The sequence below is a fragment of the Panicum virgatum genome, chromosome 4K (genome assembly GCF_016808335.1).
Source record: "Panicum virgatum strain AP13 chromosome 4K, P.virgatum_v5, whole genome shotgun sequence".
In the NCBI taxonomy this organism is placed as follows: Eukaryota; Viridiplantae; Streptophyta; class Magnoliopsida; order Poales; family Poaceae; genus Panicum; species Panicum virgatum.
In genome coordinates, this window is record NC_053139.1 from 571,058 (window position 1) to 591,742 (window position 20,685).

The window sequence follows — 20,685 nt, forward strand, 5'->3', positions numbered from 1 at the left end:
CCATACATAATACATAGGACGGAACATTTTTATTGCTGGAACAATTGTTACGGCTTCAAAAAGAAAATTATTTTGTGTTTAAAAAAATCAAAAAAAATTATTCAAATATTATCTTGTTTTGAAAATTTCGTCGCAGGAACACAATGGTACAGTTGGGTTTTAATTTGAATATATAGTTTTAAAAAATATGACTGTATGATTGTAACGAACATGGCACCATTGATGCCATTTCGAGTGATTTTGGTGATCGAATGACAACACAACACTTGGACTAATATGATTGTTAAGATAATCATTCTCAGGCTTTTAGGTTCAAGTGATGACAAAGAGAAAGAGAAGATAGGCGTAGCAAGGCCCGATGGACTGCGCCCTGAAAGCTCTTCGATTCAGGAGCACCGGAAGAACCGACGCCAGGGCATCGGAGCATCCGATGGTAGTCGGAAGAACCGACGCCTTGATACTTTGGTGCAGAAGGGAATCGAAGCCAAGTCAGCCTATAGGCACCGGTTGAACCGACGGTCTAAAATAGGGCATCGGTGCAATGGCCGTCCTTTGTACCAGAGACGATGTCAAGTGCCCAGAAGAAGTTTCTTCAGCACCGGTTCAACCGACGGTGCATCGGTGCATACCACCGGTGTAATGACGTCAGCGTCCAGGAGAAGATTCCTTCAGCACCGGTTGAACCGGTGAGGCATCGGTGCAAAGCATCGGTTCAACCGGTGGTCTCTGCGTCAGCCATCAGGAGTCCAACGGCTACTTCGTGTTATGAGTGACCGGATGAACCGACGCTACCCTGCCAAGAGGCATCGGTTCTTCCGGTGGTACGCAGATTTTCAGCTAACCGTTGGAGCAACGGCTACAAGACTTGGTGGCCTATATATACGCCTCACCCCGGCCATTTGAAGATTGCTGGAGTTGCTGGACATCCCACACACACCCAAGAACATCTCCAAGCCATACAAAAGCATCAAGATCATATCCTTAGCCCTTAGCACACTTTGAGAGTGTTGTGTAAAGGATTAGCTCTTAGTGAGTGAGTTTGCAAGGCTTAGAGCCTTTGTGCTGTGGTTCATTAGTGAACCAAAACAAGAGCTTGGTGCGCCGGCACCTTGGAGCGTGGAGCTCGCCGGCAACGTCATCGACCCTCCGACTTGGTGTGGAGCGGCGACGACACCTTTGTGCGGGGGACGTGGAGACCCCCATCCTTTGTGGAGAAGCTCCTTAGTGGAACACGGGGCCAAGGTGACCGTGATTGTGTTCACGGAAGAGACTTGGTGGCCGAGTAGCAATACTCTTAGTGAGTGCTACAACAACGTGGATGTAGGTGTGCCTTTGTGGCTAACCGAACCACGGGATAAACACCCGCGTCAAGAGTTTGCTATCTCCTATCCCGCTCTTTAAGCTTCCGCATTTCTTTCTAGTAATTTGTATGCCTTTACTTTCATAGAATAGTTTCTTGGTAGGAAAGGCTATAGGTTGCTAAACTCTTTTGGGATAGGGGTTTTTCACTAGAACAACCTAGTTGCACTTTTTGATAGCATGTTTTAGTTTAAGTTTTGTGCAAACTAGTTGGAGCCATAGGTCTGAGTTTTTATTAGTGCCTAATTCACCCCCTCCCCCTCTTAGGCTAGAGCACCCGATCACTTTCAATGATGCTTTAACTGTCAATCACTTAATAAATTCCACTGATGCCCTGTCAACGGAAAGGAAAGTTCAGGCCCAATACAGGCCACCACAAAGTCCAGTATGCGAGCCCAAGAAATTAGGAATCCAGTAAGCCCAATTATCACGCACTCTCTCTCTCTCTCTCTCTCTCTCTCAATATATTAAGATTAGGAAGGCATGGCAGCATTCATCGTCATCTTTTATTAGTTCATTAATAATAATAACTACCCTCACAACTTTTTACGGATGGGATTGGGAAGGTTACTTGCTTGCCTTTAACAGAAAAGGGAGTACATTACGTGTACATATTCCAATCGATCAAAAAGGCAAAGATCTGAATAATACAACATGTTGATCCATGCTGCCATGCCATGCTGTACAATAAACCATGCTTGAAGCTGACGCCCACTAGATCTGCTGTGATACTATTTCACAATCTAGAGTACAGGTATAGTAGCTGATCGATTACAATGCGCACTACTGCGATATATAGCATTTCTTTTTTGCGGGTAGCATTAGCTTGTTGATCATAACGGTTAAAGGTCTCTTTTTGGTAAGACGCTCTCAATGCTAAGAGCAGATCCACTAGCAAATCTAGTAGAGTAGCACGCACAATCTCTTTCCCCGAAGAAAAAAAATCCAGTGATGTTGCCGACGCATGCAAAAGACAAAAACTTTTGTTAAGTAAAGGTCTAATAATATGTACGTTATACAAGCTTTACAATTAGGGAGGGCACGCACTTTGATAGCTAGGGCACGCCCACAAGCTTTTTTTTTATCTTTGCTTTGCTTTGCATTCCATGTGTTCAATCTTTATGCACAGAGTGGTGCCTCTCTTCTTGTAGCTTTGCCTAGCTAGCTCTTGCTCCAAACATGGATAAGATATTGCTATTGGAGAACACAAGCGATCCAGACCGTGCAAGGATGTAATTCGATCTGCATCAGGATCTTGCGTGTCTGAATCATGAATTCAACGTTGCAGTTGCAGTAGAGACATGCGAGCTGTCCACTCGCTGCTGTAACCACTGAAGGTGACCATTGACAGGTGCTCGGTCAAAAATGTCTATACATAGATATTAACTCGCAGTTACTGATACAATTGAAAATGACCATTGAGCTCAGTGCTCTCTGCACAATGTGTTTCCTGTCTGCAAACTACTAAAATATCAGAGAACTTTGGTGGAAACACTATGCCATTCTAAGTCTAGTAGCCTTGTCGGCGATGAACTACACCGTACTCCCATTTCATCCAGGTCAGTATGGCCACTTGCTGCAAATGCAATTGCAGCCGAAGTGCAGTGCACCGTGGCATGTGCTTTGCGCTTCGCGACAACTGCTCGTCCATTCCTCTATGCAAATTGGAGGTAGTTGCTTGTCCCTCAGCTTCATCTTTATGCATGTACGACGAGATACCGGATCCGATATGAGCAATTGGATCGAAGCATATTTTTCATGCGCTTGATGAACCAGTTGCATCCCTCACCAGCACTGGCCAGTGATACTGATACTGATGCACCACCAATGCAGCAGGAATGAGGAGTATATACAGGTGACGGTTAGTGTAGTGATCACAAAATTAAAGGTGGTGGATGAGGCAGAGAGCTTTCATATATACGAGGTGATCGCCCCACTAATTCTCCTTCTTTCCCTTGGATTGGGTAGCGTCGCCTTTTCTCCGCTACGGAGTAGTACTGCTTGCTCATCACTGATATGAAAGGCGTCAAGTGTGTAGGCTATCTAGACAGGATTTTCAAACTGTGCAGACAATTAGGCCTATCTCTTTCTGGTTCTTCCTTAAGCTTCGGTATAGTGCTAAGTGTTCCCTACCTTTTTATATTTTTCTTAATTTTTTGCTCCATCATGTTCCACCACCACTCTCAACTTCGCGACAAACAAGACATTTGCACGGTCAAAATATTTAGACAACTTAGCAACTTTTCATGGTTCTGGGAGAGAAATAATGTCACGGTGGACTGTTTATTTGAGGATTCTTCCCTTTCACATTTACACGCTGATTTAATTCTGGATGTCCCACATATGCCCTTTCCAGTTGAATATTATATATCTATGTGTTTTTTTAATCAGTAGCACCATTGCCGTTTGTTTTTGGGTAAAGGGTAATTGCGCATATGCTGTCACATCTCTTTTATCAGAGGCACTACCAAGTAAAAGACCTATAAATAGTCCATTACAGGAGCATTGTTATGGCAATTGAGGTGAAGGGGCCAAAAGACTTAGCACAACTGAAGCAGCAATGTTGGGGATGGCGCACATCGATGAGTGGAAACCGGTGATTGCAATGCTATTCTTTGACCTGATCTCTGCTGTGACAACAGCCTTGATCAAGAAGGCGCTGCAGGAGGGTCTCGACCGTCTAGTACTTATCACACTGCGACAACTGGTGGCCACGGTCTTCCTTGCTCCGATTGCCTATTTCAAAGAACGGTACAGAAATGTGACTTCTCAGTGGATGATCAAAGTTCAGAACTTGGACTGTAATGTGATGCTGAATTTCCTTCCCTTTTTTCTGTCTTTTCAGGAGCACAAGGCCTAAGCTCACACTGGAGATCCTTGTGTACCTCTTCTTCAGTGCAGCGTTTGGGTACAGTCATTGATCACTTGGTCATACTAGTTGACAACTAGGCCAATATTTTCTTATGTGTGAATTATTCTGTTTGATTCATTTCTTTTCGTTTGTTCTTTCCAGCGCTGCTCTCTCTCAATACACCTTCTTCTACGGACTGCAGTACACGACTGCAACATTCGCTATAACTTTCACCAACATGGCTCCTGTGCTCACTTTCCTCATTGCAGTCTTGCTAAGGTGCTCCAGGATCCAAACATTTTTCATTTCCTGCTTTTGGTCCTCCTGTGCTGTCTGAAACCCTGGAATACATACTTCATTCAGGGTGGAGTCACTGAACATGAAGAACAAGGCAGGAGCTGCAAAGATCATCGGAACCCTCATGTCGTTCGCTGGTGTCATGCTCCTTACCCTCTACAAGGGTGTGGCCTTGACACACCAAGCTGAGCCTTCTGAGAGCCCAGATCATGCAGCAGAGTCTGGCAAGAAGAGCTGGACCCTGGGTACTGTAGCATTACTGGCAAACTGCCTTTGCTTCTCCTTCTGGCTTCTACTTCAGTCCAAGCTCACCAAGAAGTATCCAGCACTCTACTCCAGCACCGCTTACATGTTCCTGATCAGTTCCCTGCAAGGCGGGGGCCTGACAGTGGCGATACAAAGGCGAGCTTCAGTGTGGGTTCTGACGAGGCCACTGGAGATCGTTACAGTCTTATACACAGTAAGATGACTTTATTTCCCTTGTCACTTTCTATTGGTATCTTTACACTGCTTCTGTTCCTGTTGATAAAATGCCCTTGAATCCTTGCTTGGTGAAGCCCTTATAGGCATGACAATAAAAAGTACTTTGATAAATTGCAAAGTAGCTTTTTCAGATAAACAATGGAACCAAACCATCATTTCTGGCATAAAACAGGAAGAACCCTGAAGCCAATCCGAAAAGCACCTGTAGCTTTGACCCCCGAAAAGTTAGTAGAAAACTCGTCAGAATTCCTGGAATGGCAAAAGTACAAATACAAATGTTTTCTAAGATAATCACTACCCCCCCCCCACACCCACCCCCCGAATTCTTGTAATTCATATATCTATTCAATCACAACTAAAGTCAAATCAAGCTTTAAGAAATCTATCTTTTTTATGAGGAATTACTAAAATTTGTACAAATTTTTTTTTGCAACCAAAATTTGTACTAATTAATGATACCAGGATTTACACGTACCTCTTGGTAACCCTTGAAAGACCATCAAAAAGCCAAAGAAGAAAATAGTAGTATTATGTATTCCCTTTTCCCTTCTTGAATCAAACATTCAAGCATATGATTATATTTCAGGGAATTTTGGGGTCTGGCGTGGGCTACGTGGTGATGACATGGTGCGTCGAGAAGAGAGGGCCGGTGTTCACTTCAGCCTTCATTCCTATAATTCAGATCATGGTTGCCATGATCGACTTCTTCTTTCTCCATGAGAATCTCTATCTTGGAAGGTAAGCTTTGCCATACCCATCACCCATCAGTTCAAGAAGCTGTTCGCTATCGAAATTCTCCCTATACCATACATACTCATGATAACTCATCAGCACACAAAGATACCTGCATATATACATCACGTTGAAGTGATGGCAGCTGAGTTTTTGGAATTGCAATGGATGGACCAAATTGCATCACTTTTGTATTTTGTTGTTATCCATCATGCAGTGTGCTGGGATCCATACTCATGATTCTGGGCCTCTATATTCTGCTGTGGGGAAAGAAGAGGGATGCCTCGGCCTCGGAAGCATCGTCATCCGCCGCCAAGGAAGAGGAGGAGGACAAGGAGAAGCAAGTCAAATCATGATGAGGACCAAACCACAATATATTCTTTCTAAAACAAACCATAAGGACCAAAATACACAATTCTTGGATTGTGCTACAGGACATACGGAATTTCCTGCTTGCTCTCCTACCCCTATATGGAAATACTAAAAAGAATGGTACTAATAATTCTGCTAGTACCTGTTTCCTTTGTGGCCTTTTTTTTGAAAGATTGTGGGCAAATTAGTATTTGTGTTGTTTCCTCTAAATAAAAGAATACAGCCCAGGAAAATAGTACTTGTCTTCTAGCATGTGTTTTTTTTGCTTGCCAACCGTGATATAGCACTGTAACCTAGTTTGTATAGTGGGCCTAACCATGGAAGTACTTATAATCTTATCACACTCTACAAGACTTGGTCTTAGGATCTTAGTGAATGGAGGCATGAGTTACCCAAAGTTCGACATGTCAAAATGTCTTTTTATTCTGTCATATTGAACACGAAAATTAATGGGGAGAGAAAAAAATGTTCTTCCCACGATCCATGGTGCACCCATGCTCCTGTGAGGGCGGCGAATCAATGCTTTGGATTTGATTTGGACTTAAAGCAATCTTTGCTAATGAAAGAAGAGACAGTGGGTATTGGATTTTGGTGCTTTCTCATGGAAAGATGTTTTCCTACATGTTCTTAAATAGGCCCTAAATCTGAATTGATCAGGTCATGCCAATGTTTATTTAGTGCGGAAACAGCATCCAATGCCCTACAGTTGAAGCGATTGATGATGCAGGATCACATGTCACACCTTGCTTGCCAAAACTGATAAAAAGATGAGTGAGGAACTTTAAAATTCTCCACCGCACTATCTAATAAAGACACCTATTCTGTTCACTTGGTTGCGCAATTTGCTCAAACATCCAAATCTTCCAGATTGCAAATATTCTGAGGTCAGCAAACAATCCCAAAACCCTAGTCACAACTCATCGTCACGTGTTGAGAAAACGAAACGAACATGCTTGCAGATGCCGGCCATCAGCACCTCGGCACCCCTATAAAACCATGACATATGACCAGAACAAATTGCTCAGACAAAGCCATCAGATCGCGCGCAGTTAGCTCAGGAACAGCGCACTGCAGGTGATCTGGTTGCCTGAGATGTGGAGTGCAGGATGCATGGAGCAGTGGATGCCGACGGCGGCAATGGTCGCCACCAACGTCGTGATCGCCATCATGACCGCACTGATCAAGCAGGCACTGAACCAGGGCATGAACAGGCTGGTCCTCATCACTTTCCGGCAAATGGTGGCCACTGTGTTCCTTGGCCCCATTGCCTACTTCAAGGAAAGGTAATAGTTATGTCAAAGGAAAAGGGGAAAAAAATTAACAGTAAAGAATCTGCTGGTCGTTTCCTTGACCACTGTTGTTTTGGTCTGCTTCTCGCGAATAATCAATGGCTATTTCAGGAAGATGAGACCAAAGTTCACAGCTGAAATCTTTGTGTACACGTTCCTCAGTGGAATTATTGGGTAAATTAACAATCCAACTTACACACTGTTATTCAGCTTGATTTCATCAGTATGAGACCTAGGTTAGTTTTTTTTTTTTAGAATATGGATAGTTCCAGCCTTGATCATTCATAAGCGATGAGACCGAGGTTATTAATTGTTTCCTTTTGACATGCATTTTGCAGGCCGGTGCTGCTTCAGTACACATTGTTCGTCGGATTGGATTACACAACAGCAACATTTGCTGCAACTTTCTCCAATATGCTTCCAGTGGTTACTTTCCTGATATCACTCGCTTTCAGGTAAAAAACCCACACTTCTTCAGCAGTCTGAAAGGCTTTATCTAATGTAACTTTAGAGTATCTATTTATATTTATAAGATTGCTGCAAATTCACCTGACACAGCGCTATATATCACTGCTATGGCATCCTAAAAAATCTACTAAATGCACATGCATGCTACAATTAGCCCAGCTCATCACTCGCTTTAGGATCATTGTGCTTTTTGTATGGATCGCTGAAACAGTACCACTTTAGACTTATAGACTTTTTTTTCGAACAAGACTTATAGACTGAAACCAACAACAATTCTTTAGGTTTGAATCAGTAGAGGTGAGGAGCATGTCAGGGAGTGCCAAGATCTCAGGGACACTTATCTCCCTCGGCGGTGCAATGATGCTCACTTTCTACAAGGGTTCAGCACTGACCCACACCACACCATCCATCAGTCCGGCGGCTTCCAGCAGTGGCCACAGGCAAGCCGGAGGAGAGCACGGCACCGTCCGGTGGGTGCTCGGCTCCGTCTCGATGCTGGCAAACGTTGTTGGGTTTGCCTTGTGGCTGCTGCTGCAGAGGAAGTTCACCAGCAAGTACCCGGCCGTGTACTCGGCAACGGCGCTCATGTCTCTCTTCAGCTTCATTCAGGCAGGAGCGCTGGCCCTGTCGATACAAAGAGCCAGCATTGCAGTCTGGGCTCTCAAGGGGACAACAGAGATCGTCACTGTTGTGTACTGTGTAAGATTGTATTGAACTACTCTTGCAGACACGCACCATGTACGTTTATGTGCTGTGTTGTAGTAGATTAAAATCCTACACAGCCACTGATCGATGCAAAGTGTGTGTGATGTTTCAGGGTGTAGTGGCATCTGGTATGGGGTACCTTCTGCTCACATACTGTGTGGAGAAGAGAGGCCCTGTGTTCACTGCTGCCTTCAGCCCTCTATCTCAGATCTTCGTCGCCGGCATCGATCTGTTCATCCTTCATGAGCCGCTCTACCTTGGAAGGTCATCCCATCATCTGCTCCATAGCTGCAGCAGCCTCATTTTTACTTGCAACTGCAGTGCTTAATCTAACTGTTGCTTGATGACGATCTCTCAGCGTGCTAGGGTCAGTGCTGGTGATTCTTGGGCTCTACATGGTTCTGTGGGGAAAGAAAGAGGAAGCTGCCAACGCTGTCGCTTCGGCGAAGCCGGTTCAGGTTCAGGCAGAGGTAGAACAGCAAGAGAAAGTGTGATTTTTTTTTGGCTGCATGACCTGAAGCTGCTGTATTGTAATCATAGCTAGTATGGCCGAGAGTAACTTGTCATAGCTAGCGCAAATGATCACCAAGCCCTCACTGTTGTATGCTAGTCTATACAAATACTTAAACATATAGTAGTGACCAATGGAAGAAAAGATGTGCACTTTTTTCCCAAAAGAAAAAAGAAAAAAAATTGAGATCTCAGAGCAGCATGCATCGTCCACTGCTGGGTGGCTGACAAGTAGGGCCACAGACTGAATGAGAGAGCAATGCTCTCTGCTCGCTCGTGTTCAAGAATAGCAACGCGTCGCTCTTACTCTTAGAATGGTTCAACCAATGCAAGATCTGTGCATCGGACACTTGTGCCGTCCCCTCCGTGAACAATTCCTGACCTCACGGCTCTTGGCCACCATCCAGGCGATAAAAAGAGCGAGCGGATGTGTTTCGCACACAAACAGGATCAAGCACAAGCAAGAAGGAAGGATCAGTCGAAGCAATCTATAGAAGCAACAATGCAAGAACGCCGGATCAACCTGCCGGCCGTGGTCGCCGCGGTCCTCCTCCTGGGCACCGGCGCGGCGCCGTGCTGCGCGCAGGCGGCGACGGTGATGAGCATCGAGGAGGCGTGCCAGAAGGCGGCGAGCGTGAGCGCGGGCGTGAGCTACAAGCACTGCGTGTCGTCGCTGGCGTCGGACGCCCGGAGCCGCGACGCGGCGGACCTGCACAAGCTGGCGGTGGTGGCGGCGCGGATGGCCGTGGACCACGCGGCGACGACGGAGGCGAGGATGGAGGGCCTGAACGAGGTGGTGGAGTCGCCGCACGCGCGCGCGCGGCTGCACCACTGCCGGGAGCTCTACAGCGCCGCCGCCGACGTGCTGCGCGACGCGCTGGACAACCTCCGGGCGCGCATCTACGGCAAGGCGTCGCAGCAGCTGGCCGCCGCGCTGGGCGCCGCCGAGAGCTGCGAGGACGTCTGGAAGGGCGAGGACCGCGTCCCCGTCGCCACCCACGACAGGGAGTACGCCCGCATGGCGGTGGTCGCGCTCGGCCTCACCACCGGCATCGCCTCCTGAATCCGGCCTGATCGCCATTATTTATTACTGTCGCTTCTTCGATCATCATCAACGCATCACGAATGCCGCCATTGCCGCCATGGCTTGCTGCGCCCAATGCAAAGCCATCACAAGTCTAGCTCATCGGATCGGAGTCCTCTCTTCTCCCACATTAATTAATTATTTAATTACATATGTATGTGATCGATCTTGTATGTCTAGAGTATTTCTTTAGCTGTTGTTAATCTTTTTTTTCTCCAATCCCCCTTGTGTCCAATTTTTTTCTTTCTTCGCGACCATGACTGAGTATGTTTTAATTAAGAAAAAAGCGGTTACAAACACAATTTTAATGCGATCAAACAGAGCTTGACCACCACAAGAGCACAAAACACTAAAAATAGAGAAACACTGAAAAAACGCATACACAAACGATAAAATATAGCGACAACACGTACAACAGCAAGCAACACAAGGAGGACAACACGCTCAACCCACAGACCAAAGGAACCCACACCACCTCAACAACCAAACCTGCAAAAAAAACCCAACAATACTATGGTTGCACAGCCTCCGTCGCGGCACCAAGATCCTCAGCGGCAAAACCTCCGCCGAAGGTCGCGGTCGGGCGGGCGGCAGCGAAGCGCGGGCGGGTGGCGGCGAGCCTTCCATAGAAACGAAACGTCGCTGACGGACAAACGGAGTAACCAGATTAGGGGAGATTTGCAAAAAAAAAAAAACACAATTAGTGGGGCTAATGGCGAGCGGCTAAGTGGAAAATTGCCCCACCTCTATCCTTAGCCACTGGATGAGCATTTTATGGATCAGATTCTTAGTTTCCAAGGTTGCACAACAACCCTAGTTTCCACCAGATATGCTCCCGGTAAGTGTCCTGATTATATATGTTGACTTTTTATTGATGAGTTAGTAGAGTACATCATACATGTTGAATAGTCTTGGCATGCCTGAATTCCCTACTTAACATAAATCTAATTGAGCATGTATTCATAAAATTATGTGTATTTGAGCGTGTAAAAAAAATATTTTGTTATTTTCACAGGCACTAATTGAGAAAAGTTAGCGCATAATCTCATCTCAGAGATGCAATAAATAAAAGAAATGTTTGGTTGATTTGAGCTTAGTACATTTTGAGTGACATAATGGGAAGGAAAGGGGTTAGCAGCCCGGCCCAGGCCCACAGAATAACATTTACATGGGCCGCGCAAGGCAGCCCACGCCTCTTCATCTTCTTCCACCATACTGCTTGGGAGGAGGCAACCCGGCCGCGATCAAAACCCTAGCCGCCGTCCACCGATGGCCAAGCGCCCGCGTCACGGCGGCGCTGGCCGCTCCAGATTGCCGCCCTCCTTGGGGAAGATCCGCGGCTACATATTGAACGGCGGCCTAGCCGGCGCCTCCGCCGAGGACGTCGCCGACACCCTCCGCATTCGCCACCCCGAGTTCCGCCGCCAGAAGCTCGACCCTTTCACCGCCTTGGTCCGCCGCGTCCTCTCCTCGATACCCTCCCCCTCCTCCTCCGGCTCCTCCGCATCCCGTCGCCGCCACGGCGCCCACGCGACGACCTCCTCCTCCACCTCCGTCTCCAACGAGGCCGCTCACCCGCAGCCGTCCCCCGACAACGATGTCACCAAGTCCTTGCTCCGCTCCCAGTACGTCGCTTGCCCGCAGACGCCCAAGCGGAAACCCACCGCTAACAAGCAGCAGCTGGAGATTGAGTTGGCTGCAGAGAAGGCGCGCCGCCTCATCACGTCCGATGGGGGCGCCAGCGGAGATGCTAAGCCGGACGCCGCAGCCTCTGAAGGAATCGTCAGAGAGGACAAGGGGCCGAGGTTCGCCGACCTCGGTGGGATGGAGGCGGTGATAGAGGAGCTGATGATGGAAGTGGTCGTGCCCCTGTGCCATCCGGAGCTGCCGCGGCGCCTTGGGGTTAGGCCTGTAGCTGGGCTGCTGCTACATGGACCGCCTGGTTGCGGAAAGACCACCCTTGCGCACGCCATTGCCAATGAGACTGGTGTGCCATTCTACAAGATCTCAGCCCCGGAAGTCGTATCTGGGGTATCTGGTATGTTTTCTCATTCTTTGCATCAAAATTGGGGAAATTCGGACGTTTTTTTTGGACACAATAAGATTTATCAACTGATCATGTTTGATTTAAAACGTGGCCAGTGAATACTATTAATCTTTGCTTGGTGAATAGATTAGATTCCCATGCCATAGCTGCTGGAATGTGAAATATGTTGCTATTTGTGTTCAATTGGTGTGAATAGGGATGAAAACGGTCGGGAAAACTCTTAAAACATTCCCGCAACCACATTTTTTTGTCGGGAACGGGAACGCCGGACGGGAATACGAAACCGATATTACGGGATATCGGGGAACAGAATAATTCGATCTGGAATAAGCCGGTTACGATCGGGAATTGAAAACTCAAAACGGGAACAACACCACATGTTACCATTTCAAACATTTAGCTCAACAAAGTAGTTACAACCGTGCATAAAACTTATACATGAAAAAATAAAAGGAATGAATTGTAAGAAGATAAAAAAGGAAAAGAAAAGAAATAAAACTGATGAAACCTGCTGCTCTGTCCTCTGTGCTCCTTCGTGAATGCTTGGGCCATCGTGGGCCGCGTCCTTAGTAGCCCCTTGCGTGGAGGGCGGCAGCAATCCAGCAAGCCAGGGGGCAGCAACGCAGGAGCTTTAGTACCACCTCGCGAAACTGACATAGAAGGGTGTCTGCTGGTGCACTATAAAATGGGACCGAGAGGCGGGGCGACAAGCAGCGAATGTGCCCCGCGCTCCTCAGTTGATGGGCCGGATTAAATATTTAGGTGCTTTGCTTGTTGGGTCTGAGAAAAGAAAACATAAACGGGATTCCCGACAGGAATTTCCCGTATTAATACGGGATCCGTGGAATCGATCAGGAGAATGCCTCGCCTGATTTCGCTCCCGCTACCGTCTGTTTTCCCGTAACTTTTTCCTGTTTTCGTTTTTTCCCTGAAAATACGGTATATGGTTGGTATATACGGAATACGGTGTCGGTCGGTACGGGATCTTCCCGTTCCTGCTTTCATCCCCTACACATTTCTGTCATTTCTTCTTAAGCCACAGACTGTATTTCACTTGGAACCTGAAATTGCTGAAACACGAATAGGTGGGGCCTATATCCTTTAGTTGTAATAGACATCATCAGTTAAAATGTAAAATCAATAATTTGTGCCCTGCATGATGTGTATTCAACATACCAAACATAGTTGTAGAAAGTTATGTTGCTAATAGAGTAATAGTTTTTACAATCAGGAACTAGTAAAATGGATGAGCTCGATTAATGCACTTTCCAGTATATGGATGGACCTTTCTCTAACATCAGCAGGGGCAGAGCAGAAAAAGCTTCCAAGTGGGGCTGACGAGTGGACAAAATGTTGGACTAGCTAAAATTAGGCTGAATTCTACTGTTTTTGGGTCCAACTACAAGTTTACATGAGACAATCTGAACTAGGCCGTGCTGCAGCATGCCCAGCACAGGCCCTGGCTCCGCCCCTGAACATCACTGTAGTTCTCAGTGCCTCAGTCAACTGTACACTGTTACTAACAAGGCTCTATCACATGCCAAGCCTGGCTAGCAGTCATGAAACCCTGACATACTAAATAGGCGCTGAAAGGTTCATATATGATTAACAGTTTTCAAAACAACTTGTGGCTAACCAACAAATGAGAGGAATCCATTCCTTCACACAGTTTGAATTCTCTGTCTGGAATCATGCGGAAGCTCACCTCATAATGCTTATGTTCTTGCAGGAGCTTCTGAGGAAAACATCAGGGGCTTGTTTCAGAAGGCCTATAGGACTGCTCCCTCGATTGTATTCATTGATGAAATAGATGCAATTGCATCCAAGAGGGAGAATCTGCAACGAGAGATGGAGCGACGGATAGTTACTCAATTAATGACATGCATGGATCAATTCCACCAGAATATTGGAGCCGGCAGCAGTGATTTGGATGCAGAATCAGCTGAAAAGAAACCTGGTTATGTTATTGTCATTGGAGCCACAAATAGGCCTGATGCTGTGGATCAAGCTCTGCGGCGGCCAGGAAGGTTTGATCGAGAGATATCTCTTGGTGTTCCAGATGAGAATGCACGGAAACAGATACTTAAGATGCTTACTCAGAGTCTCCGAATTGAAGGCGAATTTGATTTGTTCAAGATAGCTAGGGCCACACCAGGTTTTGTTGGTGCGGACCTGAAGGCGTTAGTGGACAAAGCAGGCAATCTAGCAATGAAGAAAGTAATTGATGAAAGAAAAGCTCAGTACAGCAAGCATGACTGGTGGAGACAACCTTGGGATGCCAGTGAGGTGGAGGGCCTACATATTACAATGGATGACTTTGAGGTAAGGTTTGCACCTTTACCATGTACAGCACATGTTCAAAAATTCTGTGTTAGTTTCATCCAGTGTAAGCTATATTTGGATTGTAGTTTGATCACATTATCCCCTAAAGCTTTTGCATTTTGATACATGGGGCATATTTCCCCCTCCCAGTTTTCTTTTGTCATTAGATTTTTATATCAGATTTCTATCGATTACCGTTTTGAATATATGTCTTCATTTCACTTGCTGAAGGAAGCAACAAAAATGGTTCAACCATCCTTGAGAAGAGAAGGGTTTTCATCTGTCCCTGATGTCACATGGGATGATGTTGGAGGTCTTGATTCATTAAGGAAAGAGTTTGACCGCTGCATTATTCGATGTATCAAGCATCCTGAAGTTTATGAGGTGAATACAGAATTGTACTGTCTGTCTTTTATCTAGTGTTCTACTGACTACTTGGACTGACACCTTACATGTTGACTATTGTTTACACTTGGTTTTCACTAGAAACACTGACGTGGCCGCGTCCTTCTTTGGAGTGGGCCAGCCTATTGAATATTGATGCCACTGTCTAAATTGATGAAAAGAGTAATAGTAGATAGAAGATGCCAATATAGCAATTCAGAATAATGGCGAAAGAGCAATAATGATAGGAGAAGAATCAATTTGTAAATTAAAATAAAAAGAGGTAGGACCGTAGGGGTAGAAGCATAATGTTGCTCAGTTGGCAGCTGTGACCTCAAAATCATGGTCGAGGAAGCCGAGGCAGAGCAGCAGCTATCAAGCCTCTGCTTAGGCTTATGCTCTGTCTCTTCAGCTAGCTTTGCAGGCACGAATTTCTTGTAGAATGACAGAATTTGATCCTAATATGGGTGCACTTTGTCAGCAGAGAAGTTTCACATTTTCTTAGTTGGCTTCTTTTCTATATTTCTCTATCATATGCCATACAAACAAAAAATGATATGCATAAATCTATCTCGAAGAATTGAATAAAAGTTGCATGGCATGAAACGAAGAATTGAATAAAAGTTGCATGGCATGAAATGTAACAACATTATTCTTGTCTGATAAACTGCATATACAAAGGTAATCAGGTACATCCTTCTTCTTGTTGAGGAACTTCATCCAAAGATCTTGCTTCTCTGAAGGTACTAAGAAACTCCGTCCTTTGGAATTGCCCATCCTTTAACAAAAGGAAAAGAAAATGTATTCAGAATAGGTTCAAACATGTAGCCGTAAGGGTCTTGTACAAAGGCAATTGCATTAAAATTCTTCCTTGGCAGCGCCAGACTTTGTACAACATAGTTAATTGATATACTTCATTGGCCAATGAAGATCCCATTGTTTTTTTTTATTTTTGCGATATTGTGAATGTGTAACTTTGTTTAAACAACAAGAGTTAAATTTCAACTTACACATGGTTCTCGTAACTATAAAGGTTTTGGGTTTCTCTTTTGATGATTAGAACTGATGTGTTGATATTCTATTCTACAGTTCTATGTACAGTGGATGTTCAAAATAATACTGTTTCGAATTTGGCAGGAAGTTGTTACTGTGTCTTTATGCTTCTATTCAGATGACATATTTTCTGAAGCAATATATAATGATAGATAGGCAGCCATCTTCAGAACTATTCGCATAGATAAAATTCCGGTATCCGGCAATAGGTTGGTTATTAAAGAAGATATGCATTGGAGAATATACTTTTTAAGATAAGAATTAGCAGAAAAATAATCTCACAAATATACTTGCCAAAATTATCATATTGGAGGAACCAAACAAGATCAGGTTTGTGTGTAATGACATTATGTAATCTTATGTGATAGAACATGTGAGTAGCTCCCTGATACTTTTCCAATTTTATATTTAAGGTTGCCATTTGCATGCAGTTGTCCTTACTATCATTTCACCGAGCAGGTCGAGGCTGTCCATAAAAGTACCTTTGTTGTTGTAAGCATAGTCCAGCACGATTGCATGAAGCTCTGTAAAAGGGTGGTAGGTCTCCTAGAGACCTCAAATGCAAGCAGCAGGCCATCAGCGCCTGCAGAGAAGAGACTGATGTAGCTTGCCTTGGTGGAGTTGACGACGATGCTCGCCGGCATTGTCTGATGCAAGCGATCTGGACATCAAATTAGTCTTTGTTCAGTTGAGATGAAAATATCAAACTAATCATTGTTCAATTAATTTTCAGGTGTCATACCCTCAATACTTCTAATAGTAAAATGGTTAACCCAGATAATAAACAATCCAAAGTTTTGGATACCAGAGTTGGAGGTTAGAAGTATTTATGAGTTGACAAAATAGTATACACACTGTATCTATCATTTAAGATAATGATAATTATATCCTACATGATTCCCAAGATTCATCTAGGAATGCAATTATTCCTAGGTCATGGTCGAAGATGGCAATCAAGTGCCATGGTGGCAATGGTCCATATCCATTAGTTGGTGACGAACATAATATCATTCATCCGCACATATGTTTCAGGTTCAAACTGAGCAATCATCTTATAGAGGCAAAATATCGAACACTTGCTGTGCATATGTGCTCTTAATAGACAAAGGTGGGTAAGAGGGGACGCAGTACGTCCATGGCTACTACTGAGGGCTGGGCAAGCGGCGCGAGCACCATAGCGTGGTGGCAGGGAGCGCGGTGGAGACAGATGTGGTGCGAGCCGCTGGTTGTCCTGCTCCTGGCGTAGCGCTGGCGATGCTGCGCCCTTTCGCTGGGCAGCCGCGTGCGCCGCTGGCCTCGGTCGTTGATGGAGCCGAGCTCCGCACGACTGCAGCCGCGGGGAAGGAGATAAGCACACGCCGCCGGCCGGCCGGCACAGCTCCGCGCGCCGGGCGCCTGCAGCGGTGCAGCCGAAGGGGAGGGGAGTCGCCGCCGGGAGCCTGCAGCCGAAGGGGAGGGGAGTCGGGTTGGCAAGGTGGCACTTCACTGCACAGCCTGGTTGTGGGTCGCGGTCAGCGGAGAGGGCAGTAGGCAGAGGGACGCGGCATCTTATCCAAAGAGAGAGAGCAGCAGGGTCGAGATCAACTTTTTCACATGGCCGTTGGATGGACCGATCGACGGCCCATATCTTTCTGCGCGACGTGGCGCAACGCGATGCCAGAGAATCGCCCGTGCGGGGACGCCTTTTCGTGTTTTAGAGATGCCCTCTCTGTTTTTTGTCTTTCAAGGTGTTTGGAGTGAATATGCAAGCTGGCTTCCTGTTGTTTGGACCTCCAGGCTGTGGGAAAACACTAATTGCAAAAGCAGTGGCCCATGAGGCAGGGGCTAATTTTATTCATATCAAGGTACATGACATTTGGATTTCCATTTTTTGACTTCACTTGTTCGAAATCATACAAGCTAGGTCTAAGGTTTTTCTTTTATGGTTCTTTAGGGGCCTGAGCTATTGAACAAGTATGTTGGGGAAAGTGAATCAGAAGTGAGGAAAATATTCACTCGTGCACGTACAAATTCCCCATGCATCCTATTTTTCGATGAGGTAAGAGAGTATGTGCAGCCTTGCCATATAATACAGTATGTTGAGGAGAGCCTGGATTAATCTCTTGAAATAAATTCTGGGTGTTAGCTGCATTTGTATTTAGCAGTCAAGTAACTTTATTGTGTCAGTAGGGGAGCTGTTTCTCTTGGTATACAGAGTTCAAGTTTTAATTCAATATGATGTGGCAGGTAGATGCTTTGACAACAAAGAGAGGGAAAGAGGGAGGATGGGTTGTTGAACGTCTCCTAAATCAGGTTTGAATATTGTACATTTTGTACAACCTGCCTATTCAGAAAACAATATTCTCTAACGTGTTCCCCTTTATGTTGCTTTTCTGTTCTGTGTAATTCTGATTCTTCTGTTCGCAGTTACTTATTGAACTTGATGGTGCTGATCAACGGCAAGGTGTCTATGTGATAGGAGCTACAAACAGGTAACTGTCCGATGGTGACAGCCCTAGTTTTTGTTATTTAACCCAGAATGGATGGTTGATATCTGCAGACCCTCTTTTGCAGAATCGATGTGATAGATGATGCTGTTCTACGGCCTGGTAGATTTGGGAAGAAACTTTATGTACCTTTACCTAATGCGGAAGAGCGGGTCTCAATATTAAAAGCACATGCTCGAAGCAAGCCCATCTCATCTGATGTCGATTTGGCTGCACTGGCACATCGTGAGGAATGCAACCGTCTCACTGGAGCCGACCTATCATCACTGATAATTTCTGTGATATTTCATTGAACTTTTGTTAACTTGTCCAAAGCACTAGTGCTTCATTTTGCGTATCGTAGACTTCATTCCCCTCCTGGCATGAGCTTTGGATCTGCTTTGCTTTGGGATGAGCAGCTGTCTCGCTGATGAATTCAATCTGACTTGAGATTTGAGAATGTGTTTCAAATGGAACCAATGTGTTTCTTTTGTCAGGTCAATGAAGCAGCGATGGCAGCATTGGGGGAGAGATTGGAATTCCTCCTTGGGAATGGGACATCGTCAATGAGTTCCTCTTCTTTGATCGAGCTCTCACACTTCGAACATGCACTATCAAAGGTTAAGCCATCAGTATCTGAACAGGTGTGGGCGAAGGCTGATTCTACATGAGCCTAATGTCAACGCTAATATTACTTTCTGCTCACCATTGTCCTACGTTCGCTTATTTCACCCTTTGATCTCGTTCTTCTTGATTGCAGCAAATTAAACACTACGAGGCATTGTCAAAGAGATACTCGTCAAACTGATGGATCATCGTGTCTCTGTTTTGGTGTGTGTATGAGATCCCTCGCAATCAATGGCCTACGGGCAACTTTGTATGACCTTACTTAAAGATACATCATACGTTAATGACAAAATGGGTGCGACTACAGTTTTGCGTGAAATGAAATATAGCAAGAAATTGTTTTCCAGTGTCGTGCTCAGCTATTGCTATGCGGTACTACTCCATTGGCCTCAGCAGCTTGATGTCTGGTGGCGTCCAATTTGCCCAGTTGGGCCCAGAGCCTAGGGTCCTCGTAGTCCCTGATGACAAGCGAGGCGCCGACGGTGAGGAGCTTGCCCTCCCGGCTCTCGTCGGCGATGGCAATGACCGGCATACCGGCGGCAACACCGGCCTGCACCCCGACGGTGGAGTCCTCGAAGACGAGGGTGTGGTCCGGCGAGGCGCCGAGCAGGTGGAGCGCCCTGAGGTAGGGGTCCGGGAAGGGCTTGGAGCGCTCGCAGTCCTCGCCGGTGATGATGAGCTGGAAGAAGTCGGAGAGGCCGAGGATGGAGATGATGAGCTCGGCGTTGGCCCGGGGCGCGTTGGTCACCGCCGCGCGCTTGAGCCCGCGCTCGCCGGCCCACCGGCACAGCGCCGTCAGGCCGGCAATCTCCTTTAGCCCCTCGCCGGCGTACCGGGCGAAGAGCGCCTCCTTCTCGGCGAAGAAGGCGTCGAGCCTGCCCCGGTCCCAGTCCGGGAACAGGAACTGGCCGATCTGCTCGTTGCTCCGGCCGGCCATGTGCGTCATGCCGAACTCATGAGTGATGGGCACGCCGTCGTTGTAGCCCACCTTGATGAGCATCTCGGAGGTGGCTCGGTGGTGGAAGGGGTCGGAGATGGCCATCGTCCCGTCGATGTCGAACAGGACGGCTTCCAGAGGAGCGACGCTGCCGATCGCACTGCAAGCCATACAGATATCACAGCACATGTCACCTGGAATGTTAGTTCGGGGCAAAGTATTTTGAAACTTTGGAGAAACTTGACTGAATTCGAGCTTCGGGATTTTTTACCTTTCCATGGCTTCCTCTGAAGAAATGGTGAGCTTGAGTTTCTCAATCTTGATTATTGATTGATGATGCTGCCTGGACGTTTTTTTTATATATATAAGAAGAACGTGGGAGGAAGAGGGTTGGTTGGTGAGGATTCGTTGGCGCGGTTGGTGGCTCCGGCAGTCCTCATCTCATGTTACACACCTCCCATGCCATTCCATTTCATCATCTCACCAGCCCCACCATTTTTCTTTTTGACCTGCCTGCTTTTCAAAAAGACATTCATATTATTGTTATTTTTTTTATTCTTTGACTTCAGTTCATGCTGCATAGCTCCAGAAACCACTTTCAACACGGTTTCCATCGTAGTTCATTTTTTTTAAAAAGAACAGTATCCATAACCACAGCTAGAATTAAAAATCTTGAGAAAACATTGATTAATTTGACAAA

At 46.0% G+C, this 20,685-nt stretch overlaps 5 protein-coding genes and 1 long non-coding RNA gene across 6 annotated transcripts; 4 read left to right on the forward strand and 2 right to left on the reverse strand.

The window, feature by feature from the left end:
* Positions 1-3,867: 3,867 nt before the first annotated feature.
* LOC120702352 (WAT1-related protein At3g30340-like) lies at positions 3,868-6,445 on the forward strand. Its single transcript, XM_039986113.1, has 6 exons — positions 3,868-4,110; positions 4,205-4,267; positions 4,373-4,489; positions 4,574-4,967; positions 5,577-5,728; positions 5,940-6,445. The coding sequence occupies exons 1-6, from the start codon at positions 3,920-3,922 to the stop codon at positions 6,076-6,078; spliced, it is 1,056 nt and encodes a 351-aa protein (XP_039842047.1). The 5' UTR covers positions 3,868-3,919; the 3' UTR covers positions 6,079-6,445.
* A 652-nt stretch (positions 6,446-7,097) lies between these two features.
* On the forward strand, positions 7,098-9,260 carry LOC120702351 (WAT1-related protein At3g30340-like). The gene is made up of 6 exons (XM_039986112.1): positions 7,098-7,377; positions 7,495-7,557; positions 7,722-7,838; positions 8,133-8,550; positions 8,669-8,820; positions 8,915-9,260. Exons 1-6 carry the CDS (start codon positions 7,187-7,189, stop codon positions 9,048-9,050), a joined length of 1,077 nt encoding a protein of 358 aa, XP_039842046.1. The 5' UTR covers positions 7,098-7,186; the 3' UTR covers positions 9,051-9,260.
* Positions 9,261-9,417: 157 nt separating this feature from the next.
* On the forward strand, positions 9,418-10,369 carry LOC120702353 (pectinesterase inhibitor 12-like). The gene has a single exon (XM_039986115.1). It carries the CDS (start codon positions 9,494-9,496, stop codon positions 10,127-10,129), a length of 636 nt encoding a protein of 211 aa, XP_039842049.1. The 5' UTR covers positions 9,418-9,493; the 3' UTR covers positions 10,130-10,369.
* An 848-nt stretch (positions 10,370-11,217) lies between these two features.
* Positions 11,218-19,367, forward strand: LOC120702354 (cell division control protein 48 homolog C-like). The gene is made up of 10 exons (XM_039986116.1): positions 11,218-12,188; positions 13,927-14,519; positions 14,751-14,903; positions 17,684-17,800; positions 17,890-17,994; positions 18,183-18,248; positions 18,363-18,427; positions 18,510-18,711; positions 18,919-19,065; positions 19,182-19,367. The coding sequence occupies exons 1-10, from the start codon at positions 11,420-11,422 to the stop codon at positions 19,227-19,229; spliced, it is 2,265 nt and encodes a 754-aa protein (XP_039842050.1). The 5' UTR covers positions 11,218-11,419; the 3' UTR covers positions 19,230-19,367.
* Positions 15,400-17,486, reverse strand: LOC120702357. The gene is made up of 2 exons (XR_005686355.1): positions 16,439-17,486; positions 15,400-15,681 (listed from the first exon to the last, which is right to left on the reverse strand). It is a non-coding gene; the product is annotated as an uncharacterized LOC120702357 (long non-coding RNA).
* Positions 19,274-20,649, reverse strand: LOC120702356 (haloacid dehalogenase-like hydrolase domain-containing protein Sgpp). Its single transcript, XM_039986119.1, has 2 exons — positions 20,257-20,649; positions 19,274-20,145 (listed from the first exon to the last, which is right to left on the reverse strand). The coding sequence occupies exons 1-2, from the start codon at positions 20,262-20,264 to the stop codon at positions 19,404-19,406; spliced, it is 750 nt and encodes a 249-aa protein (XP_039842053.1). The 5' UTR covers positions 20,265-20,649; the 3' UTR covers positions 19,274-19,403.
* Between the last annotated feature and the right edge of the window lie 36 nt (positions 20,650-20,685).